Source organism: Danio rerio, chromosome 23 (genome assembly GCF_049306965.1).
Source record: "Danio rerio strain Tuebingen ecotype United States chromosome 23, GRCz12tu, whole genome shotgun sequence".
Classification (NCBI taxonomy): domain Eukaryota; kingdom Metazoa; phylum Chordata; class Actinopteri; order Cypriniformes; family Danionidae; genus Danio; species Danio rerio.
Window position 1 is genome coordinate 30,213,847 of NC_133198.1, and position 12,224 is coordinate 30,226,070.

At 34.2% G+C, this 12,224-nt stretch overlaps 1 protein-coding gene across 15 annotated transcripts in view; it reads right to left on the reverse strand.

Annotated features, from left to right (window-relative positions):
* Positions 1–12,224, reverse strand: part of scn8aa (sodium channel, voltage gated, type VIII, alpha subunit a) — a 95,454-nt gene that overhangs the window by 43,728 nt on the left and 39,502 nt on the right. For all 15 annotated transcript variants that reach the window (XR_012398403.1, XR_012398401.1, XR_012398400.1 and 12 more), the window contains 5 exon segments: positions 11,381–11,605; positions 10,148–10,211; positions 8,157–8,298; positions 3,121–3,327; positions 834–1,118 (listed from right to left, as the gene is read on the reverse strand). Coding sequence is in view for 10 of the 15 variants with exons in the window: in XM_073938699.1 (XP_073794800.1) it covers positions 834–1,118; positions 3,121–3,327; positions 8,157–8,298; positions 10,148–10,211; positions 11,381–11,605 (923 nt within the window). In the remaining 5 variants the exon portion in view is untranslated.

Below are 12,224 nucleotides of genomic sequence, written 5' to 3' on the forward strand. Positions count from 1 at the left end.
TTTGTTAATTAAATCCCATTTTGTTATTTAACCTATTATTTTTATGCAACATTCAAGTTGCATGTTAATTTGCTATGCAAAGAATAGGAAGATAATCACCTTGCAATTTTTATAAATCACTGTTTGTTTTTTCTATTCAGGCCATTCAGTTCATAAGATCGGTTCAAACTTTTATGAAGTTTTAAAAATAAAATCAGTTGTTCGCTGTATGAAAATATAACATTTTGAAATATTTATATTTATCGGCCTATATATATCGATTATTGGCCTCCAAATCTAAAGAGTTATTGGTTATTGATAGGAAATTCAATCTGGTTGCTTCATCATAATTAATATACAATTAATTGCGGTCTACAATTGCAAGATATTATAAGAATTTTTAGTTTTTTTTTCATTGTATTTTTTATTTGATAAATCTACATGTTTTCTGGCACTTTAAATCAAATTTATTAGTAATTTAGATTAGACAAAAAAGTTAAATGTACATTAATTGTATGTAATATTAATATTTTATATATACAATTATGGTGACATGGATAAATAAATAATGAATTATTCAAATAAAATTTGCATAAAACAAATAAAATACTTAATTCAATACTTTTGAATGTTGATTGTCTATAACAGGCTATTAGATTAAAAGAAGACATTATTATATTACATTCATGGTGACAAGTTAAATAAAAAAAAACTGAATGTAATAAATATATAATACATAGTACATATTGTAGTTTATATAATATTTTATTACAATATTGTTTGAATGCTGTTTGCCAACAAATCTTAAATCTACAAAAGCATGACGATATACTCTACAGATGCTATTGTTTTACCTGGTTCATTATGGAACTCCTTCGGCCCAAACGGTTATCAGGGAAACGAAATCTCCTTCTGCTTCCATCGTCTGATTCGGATTTGACAAACTTCTCGCTGTCCCCTTTCTCTTTGTCCTGCTCTTTCTGCCGCCACTTCTTCTTGCGGTTGCGTCTCTCTTTGGCACTCTTGGAGCTCAGTTTAGACATCTCAGACGAGCTGCAGGACAAATTCCCTTCTCCATCTCCATCATCCTCCACCACGTCCTCAGACACTGTTCCCGCTGACGTCGCCATTGCATTTGCCTGCCATTACATCATTTAGATTAATACATTTCACTTCTGATCCTTTTAAAGTCACAAAATGAGAAATTATTTAGTCTAATATTATAATCCAGACTCTGTCAAGAGTGAATAATAAAATACAAACCAACCCTCTAAATAGGCAGACAAACATGATATTGTAATTATTATCATCACTCTTATTATCAGCATTAAGGTGCAAAATGTATCAGTTTAATTTAAGAAATTTGTTGGGCTTTTTTGCTTAAAATTATAAAGTTTTTAAGCATGTAATATTTTAAGTATAATGTTAAGAAAACATCCAAAATACATGATTTCTTTTATTACATTGTTAATATTGGTGTCTAGATTTCAATTAAAATACGTATTTTCAAAGTCCATTTTCAAATACCAAACTTCACAGTTTTATTAGGGACCGAGCACCTACGGTGCATAGGCCCAATTGGAATTGCTCAGTTTATTCTTCTCCTTCTTTATCTTCTTCTCTAGAATGACTTGCATTTTTGAGGGTCTAAACATGCTCAAAAACGCACAAAAATTTGCCTCCTATGCACATTTGGCGGTGAAGCCCCTAAACTACGTTTCATGCCCACATACAAATATTGGCACACACATAAACATGCCAATACCTACAAAAAAGTCTCAAACCCAACAGGAAGTCAGATATTTTTAACTTTCTTTGCCAAAAAAAGTGCAGTTTTTCCAGGCATTGTATTTTATCAAAGTCCTTCTAGGGATTTTAACAGATCAACACCAAATTTGGGTATTCTCATTTAAATTCAATTGGCAATGTGAAATTGCGAAGATCTAGAGTTTTCATCAAAGGGCGTGTTCGTGGCGTCCTCACAAACTTTGATGTTTTGCCACGAAACAGAAAGTTGTTGTCCACACGTTTAATAACAATCCTGACCTAAACAAGTTTCCATGTCAATATCCAGTTACAGTTACAGCACCACCTGCTGGCAAATGACATGTTTTACAGTGTAACAAACTCCTAAAAATGTTATCATTATGAATCAGTTCCATTTGTCTAATCCAAAGGCCTGTGCGATGTTAAATTGTGAAGATCTAGAGTTTTTGATGAAGGGCATGTCTATGGCGGACTGACAAAGTTCAGTGTTTTGCCATGGAAGAGGAAGTACTTAGACACACAATGTCCGATCTGCCCAAAATGTTTTATAAGATTCCCTTCCTCAAGACATCTAAATTCGAATATTAAGTTATAGCCATAGTGCCACTTGCCGATAGAAGGAAGTTTGGCAGAAATCTGTGAGTTTCTTAGGTTTTTTTTAACATCTGCTTAAATTATTATTGTCCATTGTTCTCTTTCATCCTAAGGTCACCAGGCGGCAGTGAGCCCAGGTGTGAGGTCTCTTTCATCGATGCTTGCAGCCTTGTTTAAGATCTGTTTTCTGCAGGTTTTACTGAGGAATAAGTTCATTTGTAATTTGCCTAATTATATACAATTTTTTTTTTTCTACAAAACTTCTGCATGTAATGTTTTGGGAGTGATAAATAGTCATTCCCTAAATTTCGTCAATTAAATTCTCTGACTCTAACATGTAAAAAAAGGAAAAAAAAGAAAAGAAAATGAAAAAAGAAACAAGAGTTTAGAAATTCTGAACCAGACCTGATTTTTGTGCTAAAAATGTATGCACATTAGTGCACATATTATGAAATAATGCTTCATCTGCATATTTAAATATAAGGTTTTAGTAAACATGTAATACAAAAAAGATTTATTGTGGTCTGTATTTATAAAAAGTGGGAAATATGGTGAAAATATTATTATTTATACTAAATGTACTACAATATACTAATTAAAACAATATACTATGTTCTTTTACTCGCTTCACCTGCAGCATCTTGCCTTAAAGTCGACAATTATAAACCAGAATTGGTCATTACTCAATAATAAAACACAATCCAACCATCCAATACAGAAAGCAAACATGATATACTAATTATTATCACCCTTATTATCGGCATTAAAGCACTGCCTGACCTGTGCGTCCTCCTGCTGTTTCTTCAGCTGTTCCAGCATGGCTTTAAACTCCGCCTCCTTTCGCTCCGCCTCCTCCATGGTGGCCTGGTTCTGCTCCTCATATGCCATGGCCACCACAGCCAGAATCAGATTCACAAGATAGAAGGAGCCCACAAAGATGACCAGCACAAAGAAAATCATGTAGGTCTTCCCTGCTGCTCTCAGTGTCTGTGGACGAAGCACAATATCTTTTATTACACAGCAGGATTGTTGTGGAAAATGATGATCATTTTCAAAACCTCATAAACCCAATATGCATGCAAGCAGATCAATTGTAGACATGGTTGTAGAGATGAAACTCGCTGGAAGAAATGCAAATGTCAAATCATTTTTCTGAGCCTCAGCTGCATCTGTTTGACCTACTTGTGCGTATAATGTGAATACACATGCATATATTCACACATACATGCATGGGTTTTATTAAACAGACTGGCTCAAGGCACTGGCACCCTGAGATGCTGGTGCACAAACAGAAAGACAGATTAGAAAAAAATTAAATAGAACAGATGGGTGACCTGTAATTTCATGCTTTTTAACAGTACAGCTGGTTCGCCTGGCAAAATAATGGCAAACTGCTAAGCCTAACTTATGAGGAGTGGCAATTCTTCTCATCAGCTTTAAAAGAACTGCAATTACCTTTCTTCTAGGAACACAACACATTATGTTGCTGAATGCAGGGTGTATACGATTCAGTCCATTCAAATTTTGAGTGTTAAATTAACAACTATTAGACAAATAATTAATATTTAACTGAATACAAATTCCAATTTCAATTTACAGTTAAAGGCAGAATTATTAGCCCTCCTGTGAACCTGTGATAATATGAATTATTTCCAGAGTGCTGTTTAACAAAAAGATTTGTTTTTAGCACATTGTTATAATAACGGGGGCGAGGCAGTGGCGCAGTGGGTAGTTCGCCTCACAGCAAGAAGGTCGCTGGGTCGCTGGTTCGAACCTCGGCTCAGTTGGCATTTCTGTGTAGAGTTTGCATGTTCTCCCTGCTTTCGCGTGGGTTTCCTCCGGGTGCTCCGGTTTCCCCCACAGTCCAAAGACATGTGGTACAGGTGAATTGGGTTGGCTAAATTGTCCGTAGTGTATGAGAGTGTGTATGTGTAGATGTTTCCCAGAGATGCGGCTGGAAGGGCGTCCGCTACGTAAAAACTTGCTGGATAAGTTGGCGGTTCATTCGGCTGTGGTGACCCCGGATTAATAAAGGGACTAAGCCGACAAGAAAATAAATAAATGAATGTTTTAATAACTAGTTTTAATTTGTAATAGCTAATTATTTTGTCTTTACCATGTGATGATAGGTCATAATATTTTACTAATTATTTTGCAATATAATATTCGTTATATATTTGTTTTAAAGTTCAAATTAAAGACTTGACTGAATTAATTAGTCTAACTAAGCAAGTTAGGTTATTTAGGCAAGTCATTGGACAACAGTGGTTTGTTCTGTATTCAATATTAAAAAAGAAGAGGGCTAAATAATAATGACCTTATAAGTGATTTAAAAAAATAAAACTGCTAACATTCTTGCCAAACTAAAAGATGTAAGACTTTCTTTCCAGAAGCAAAAATATAATAGGAAATACTGTAAAGATCTCCTTGCTCTGTTAAAAAGCACTCGGGATTTTTTTTTTTTATTTAAGGAATTAAAGTTTCACAAGAGGACCAATAATTTTGCCATTACCAGTATAAATGTATAATATAAATAACAGTATAAAGTATTTCTAAGCATAAATAATAACAACTTGTAATTTATAAGTATAAATAATTAACTGAAAACCTGATATTGTATAATAGATAATCAATCAGTATTATAAAATACAACACAATACAATATATAACATACTTTTGTAAAATAGCATAATAATACAACATAAGAAAACTAATTATTACTTATTTATAATTATTAGTTTTTTGTTTCTTGAAAAAACGAACATTAAAATTGTATCTATGATTTTTTAAAATGCTAAAATTGTATGTTTAAAGTGTATTTTTATTTAGTTCAAGTCAAAATTATAAGCCCTGCTATTTTTATTTTTCAAATTTTTCCCAAATGCTGTTTAGCAGTGCAAGGAATTTTTCACGGTATTTCCTATAATATTTTTTTCTTCTGAAGAAAGTCTTTTGTTTTATTTTGGCTAGAATAAAAGCAGTTTTTAATTTTTTAAAAAACATTTTAAGATCAATATTATTAGATGCCTTAAGCAATATTTTTTTTGATTGGCTACAGAGCAAACCACTGTTGTACGATGACTTGTCTAATTACCCTAACTTGCCTAATTAACCTAGTTAAGCCTTAAATTGCACTTTAAGCTGAATACATATCTTGAAAACTATCTAGTAAAATATTCTGTACTGTCATCATGGCATAGATCAAATAAATCCGTTATTAGAAATTAGTTATTACAACTAATATGTTTAGAAATTTGTTGACAATCTTCTCTCCTTTAAACTGAAATTGCAGAAAAAACATAGAGGGGGGTTGATAATTCAGGCTATTAATTCTGACTTCAACAGTATATTATTTTACAATTACACTAGAACAGATGGGATGAGAAATCCACCTGAAAAGGACATCACAAACATTGCTGCTTGTAGCTCCTTTAATTGGCTCTTTATGACTTGATGCAACTACAGCATGTAATGTAACAAGCTCCAGGGACTTTAAATAAAATATTTAATTAGTAACGAGGGGATTCTAAATGAAATTACATTCGGTACATTAATGCTGCCAAGGCAGGACAGTTAATCAGATTATATGAAAGCTGAGGTGAACAACATTGAGTGTAGATGCCTATACTTGTACACAAATGCTTTATTTAGCCTTTTGCTATTTAGACTTTTAGCTGTCCATTACTGCTGCTGATCCCAGAGGGGTCAGACTCTGTGTTTGTGCACATCCTGCAAAACAATGGCTGTCTGCAGAAGTGAATATACTGCGGCTTATCCTAAACAAATGAGTTAAAGGTGAGTTGGGCATGAGTTAAAGGTGTGATTAACAACAGGGCTGCACAATACACTGCCTGACAAAAGTATTGTCGTTGATTCCAGTTGCAAGAGCAACAAGTAATTACTTGACTTCTAGTCATTTGGAAAAGTGGCAGAAGGAAGATTTTTCAGATGAATCATCTGTTGAACTGTTAATCATCACAAATACAGCAGAAGACCTATTGGAACCCCCATGGACCCAAGATTCTCACAGAAATCAGTCATGTTTGGTGAAGGAAAAATCATGGTTTGGTGTTACATTCAGTATGAGGATGTGTGAGAGATCTGCAGAGTGGATGGCTCCAGGATTGGCCAGCCCAGTCACAAGATATAAACATTACTGAGCTTGTGTGGGGTAAGATAATGGAGAAGGCATTAAAGATAAATTAAAAGAGTCTTGATGAACTCTCAGAGTCCTGCAAGAACACTTTCTTTGCCATTCCAGATGACTTTATTAATAAGTTATTTGAGTCATTGCCATAATGTATGGATGCAGTCCTCCAAGCTCATGGGAGTCATACACAATATTAAATAATTTTTTCCTCTGCACCATGACTTTATATTCTATACTGTACATTATTTCTGCTAAGTGACAAGACTTTTGTCAACACAAACTCAGACCTTACAGTCATAATTAAATAATTAAAAATCAAGGCATAATCATATTTTATTTAGGTAAAATAAGCGTACTCTAGAGGCTTGTCTCTTTCATATAAGCCACTTCTGATAACAAATGATCAACTAAAAGTCGAGTTATTATTTGTTGGTCCTAAAACTTGGATAGGCCACAAGACTTTTGTCAGGTAGTGTATATTGCAATATTATCATTGTTGCGTTAATAGTTTATGCAATATACGCATCTCAGCCATTTATTTTATGCATTGGTTGTCCAATCAGATGGGGCCTAACTAACTTTAACCCCCCCTTTCTCTATAATTGCTCTTCTGCTATTGGCTGGAGCATCACAAAGGTGAACCCAGAGTTGAATATAGATGCAAATGGCGGGAGTGGAGACATAAGACAGCAAAATGACAACAGCCAATCAGAGTCAGAATAACTGCTAAGGTTTTCTCCATAACCTTTTTTTTCTGAATTGGAATTAATTAGATCAAAAATATATCTTTTACCAGTTTATTTTAATATCACTAAATAAATAACTAATTTTAAAAACATAGCTTACAAAAATAGCAATTTTCTAAACAAATTCTTCATCGTAAGAAATATCATCACAATATTCAACAACAATATTGCATCTTTTTCTAGTATCTTGCAGCCCTAAATAACAATGTATATTATAGTATAAACAGGGTTTCTACAGTTATCATTGAGTCAAATTTAAGACTTTTAAAGACCATTATGAATGAAATCTATATACAATACACAAGTCTAAACACAAAGGACAAAAATTAAACCATAATTGGTCAACAGAGTTAATAAATAAACCTTTTGTTAAAACCTTTATTGAGATAAAATGTTAGTGATTGGAAGGGCGTTGGCCTGATTGGGTAGCTTTACATAGACATAGGAAAATAAAGACCTGTTAAAATGATTTAAGACATACAACACAATATTTCAGTCAATTTAGAACTTTAAGGCCTAAAATATTGTTTTTAATACTATTTAAGACCCCGCAGATATCCTGTATACAACTACTGTAAATGCAAAACTTTGTGACAATATCCCTAGCAATAGGCATTTAGAGAGGACTATATCCTTACATTTGTTTCCTTGTTTAAATGTAGCTGTAATAGTGATGAGTAATGAGTGAACTGGCCTTTAGTAGTTAGACAGAATCTCTCACATTTTATTTAAATATCTGCATTTCTGTTCAGAAGATGAACACAATTTTCATGCAATTGAAATGGCATGAATATGAGTATATTGAGTATATGAGTATTTTCATTTTGGAGTGAACTATTCCTTTAAGATTTCTGATATGCATAAAAAAAAAAAAATGGAACTTAAAGTGATGTAAGAGGGAAAAGAGACCCCGCCCTTACCAGCTGGTACAAGTTCTCCCAGAAGTCCTGCGTCATGAGGCGGAAGAGAGCCAGGAAAGCCCAGCCAAAACTGTCAAAGCTGGTGTAGCCATAGTTTGGATTACGGCCAGCCTTCATGCATGTGTAACCTTCAGGACAGCGACTGAGAGAGGAAGAGAGCACACGACCCATAATGACTTGGCATCACTCTATGAATTGCAAGACAATGCTTGTCAGAGGAGAATCTCAGTAAATGACTTCTGCCAAGCTTGATCTTTTTTCTACATATGAACGAACAAGAACAGACGTCTGATTCTTTTAAAGGGGCTCAAGGACCAGCCTTTTTGTTTATTCTGTATTGTTTTCTGAAGTTCACTTTAAAAGTTATCAATATTTTTTACATAAAAACATCAGAATTGAGACATAGTTGGCTATTTTTCTGTCTTTTTTAACCCTGCTTATCAGAACACACCGACATATGCGTGACAGATTGTACTCTGAAGTAAATACCCGCTGAAATGATTGGCTGACAGCTTGCATAATAATACATTTTTGAATGTTTGAAAGGACCAATGTAAATTTCTGCATTGTCAGCCTACATGTAACTGAACACAATGACTCACACTTGCGTAGAGCAACATTACCGACACGTCCAATATGATCGGCATAGCATTGTCTTACATTCAGTCTTTATAAAAATCCTGCGTCAAATTGTAGTTTTTTGGTTTGTTAACAAATCTACAGACGTCACCATTTCAAAACGGTCGGTCTGCCGCCATTGTTAACGCCGCCGCGGAGGTACCTACTGCGCGCCAGCAGCTTTTGTACTATGGGTTGCGATTTAACCATAGATTTTTAGCTTTGCCTTTTCACAATAGAATGGTGCTGTATGTGTACAGTACCTTATGTGATGTGTTCAATTAAAATATAATTTTGTTTGTTTGTTTTAGTTTTCTTAGTAATAAACAAGCTTTCACACTATACTGTATGTTTTAGAAAAGATACAATACATGGTGAGAAGTATAGCCCTAGGCTGCAAAAAATAAGCAAATATAAGAATTCAATTGTTTAGCCTTTATAGTGCCCTATTAAATTGCGTTTGTGTGAAAAGAATGTTTCGATTTCTTTGACCATCATGGCGATGGTATTACCTCAAATCCTAAACGTGGGCACACAGCAAGATATGAAAACTGCGGCACAGCGCACACTACAAAATAATTTTAAGGTATCGAGCCGATGGAGCACATCACCTGATTGCATTATTTATAACTTGCTTTATAAATAATTATTATTTATTATAGGATAGGTTACAAATATACATTTATATGTTTGTAAAAACAGACGTGATTCTCCTCAGCAATTCTTTTTATGCTTGCAGGACGTTTTCAAAGCCATGAAGGGAATAACTTGCTTTATCTACAGCCTACTAATAATTACTTAATAACTTTTGTTTTATACAATATAAAATAATAATAATAATAATAATAATAATAGACATTTTGCATGTTTGTCATAGCCTACTCTGACATGCAGGGAGATGATAACTCCATTTGTGCAATATGTCAATTGAAATCTCTCCATTTCACTGTGATGGCTGTGCTGTGTTTGACTGATAATAGCTTTTTGATTACTACACGTTTAAAAGCGAAATTGTTACCTGTTGCACATATGAGCATGGTGTAGAAAAATATAATTGAATGCACTGAATGGCAAATAACCACGGTACAAAGAAAAGAACTAAGTTATTGCTAATGCTGTTTATTGAGTTTTACCTTATTTTTGAATCAGTAGAAAGGCAACACAAAGGCTGTGTTTTCCACAATTTGCCAATTTTAGCTGTTTTAGACTAACAAGAAAGTTTTGAAACTTCTTAAAAGTTAAATAGCCTCTTAAATGTAGAACAAATGATGGGAATTTTGATTTCATAGTTCATGGGTCATTTAATAAAGAAGCATTGTGCTTTCCAAATGTATATAATTGATATGTTTTGAAAGAGAAGGCCAAACACTCACCCTGAATCAGAGCTGTTTCCACACAAAAGTGCATCCAACTGGTCTGGCAGGAAGTAGAAATTGGCTGATGACAAAAAGAGATGGAACATACAGTAGGTTACCTAGACAGGACAGTAAAATTCTGGCAAATAAAGAGAACATTGATATCTGATAAGTCGTAGATATTAAAATGAATGTATTTTATGGACTACAAGTCCTCTTTTTTATAATGTGAAATGTCTGCACCTTTTATTCCAAGTTAAATGATAATAATGTAATTAATGTCAACCATGTAAAATTTGTTTATAAAACATTTTCACACACACTGGTAGTATCAGTTTGACTGGAAATACATTTATTTAGGCTTGACATTAGAGAGAAATGTAGATTAAAGTGAATGCCCCTACAATTCCTGTTTGATTTATACTTTGTCTTTTTTTTACATTTTCCTTTCAATTCTATTGTTCTAAATACTTCAAAATATGTGTATAATATTTATGTTACTGTTGCTGTAAGCTTTATTGTTCCCTGTGTGGCGATTAAGACATTTTAATACTTTTTTTTTTATTATTATTATTACTGTCAGTAGACTACAAATTATACGCAGGAGCAACATATTTTTAAAAAATGGGGTACTTCAAAAGTTGATTGGGGTACTTTTAAGATTTATCAAAAGCTTGTTTGGCATGCTATCCCGGGAGAGAGCCCTGAGCTCAAGGGATCCTCGAGCCCAGGGAGAGCGAGAGGGGAGATTGAGCTCAGGTAGATCTAAATAAACTTTACATATTAATTTGTAAAAGCTAAAATTGTAATAAATTTGAATCATTTTACAAGGTAATACAAACGTCACAACATCAGAATGCTATATTATGTAATTTAAAAAAAAACTACAATTTATGTTGTGATATAAAAAAAAAATTAATGCCATCACTAGTATTTTGGGGGAAGGAGGGGGGGGGGAGTATTTGACCTTTACTACGACAGGACAGTAACTAGAAAAGAAGCAAAAATGAAAAGAGCAAAAGAAAGGGGGATGGGATCAGAAAGGGTTTGCAAGCTGGGACTCAAACTCAGGATGCCCGAAGCACAGTGGGGTTACATGTCAGAGAGCTGCAAACTAGGCTATTAGCACTGACATTCATTAGTATTATTACATTTGTGTAAATCTAACCACTAAACACCAGCACAAGTAATTCAAAACCTGAAGACTAAACACTGTTGTTTGTGAGTATGCCAAAGTAAATAGAAGCTTACTTTCATTCAAGATGTACTCGTCCCAGTTGAATGCACGGCTGCCATTGACATCTGGGAACATTTCTGTGATGTTGATGGGCCAGATGACACACTTCTGCCGCAGATTCCCCATGAAGAGCTGCAGACCAATGAGGGCAAAGACACTGAGGCAGAACACGGTGAGGATCATCACATCTGACAGCTTCTTCACAGACTGGATCAAAGCGCCAACAATGGTCTTCAGACCTATGAGATATCAAATATGCACACACACAGACACACACAAACACACAAAAGAGCACAGACAGTTGCATGTGTGCTCAAGTCCTAAAAGTGTATGAAAGGAATCTCAAGGCATGATGTGAGGAACTTACATTTTTTGTACTAGGTTTTAGGGCTCAAGAAACACGGTATGGTATACTGTAATTACTGTATATCTGTGGTTGTCAACTGGTTTTTTGTATGAATGTTCTAACTGCAATTAACTTTTTTTCCACCTTGTCTATGCATTGTATGTGCATTCAAGTATTGAATAATATTAAATAAACAGATGCTCTTGCTAAAGGGCACAGGTGTCAAACTTAGTTCCTGGAGGGCCGCAGCTTTTTAGTTCCAACCCTAATTAAACACACCTGATCAAAGGAACTGAGTCCTTCAGGCTTGTTTACAGGTATGTGTGTTGAAGCAGGGTTGAAACCGCTTCTATAGGGGTTAGGATTAAGTTTTGGGAAGCAAAACATATAATTTATATATCAAAAGCATATTATTAAGTCAAAACTAGTTAATGCTGTTTTGTATTATCTTGCATGTGAGCAAACAAAATAAAGAAATGGGCAAAAAAAAAACATCTCATAGATCAGGGGTG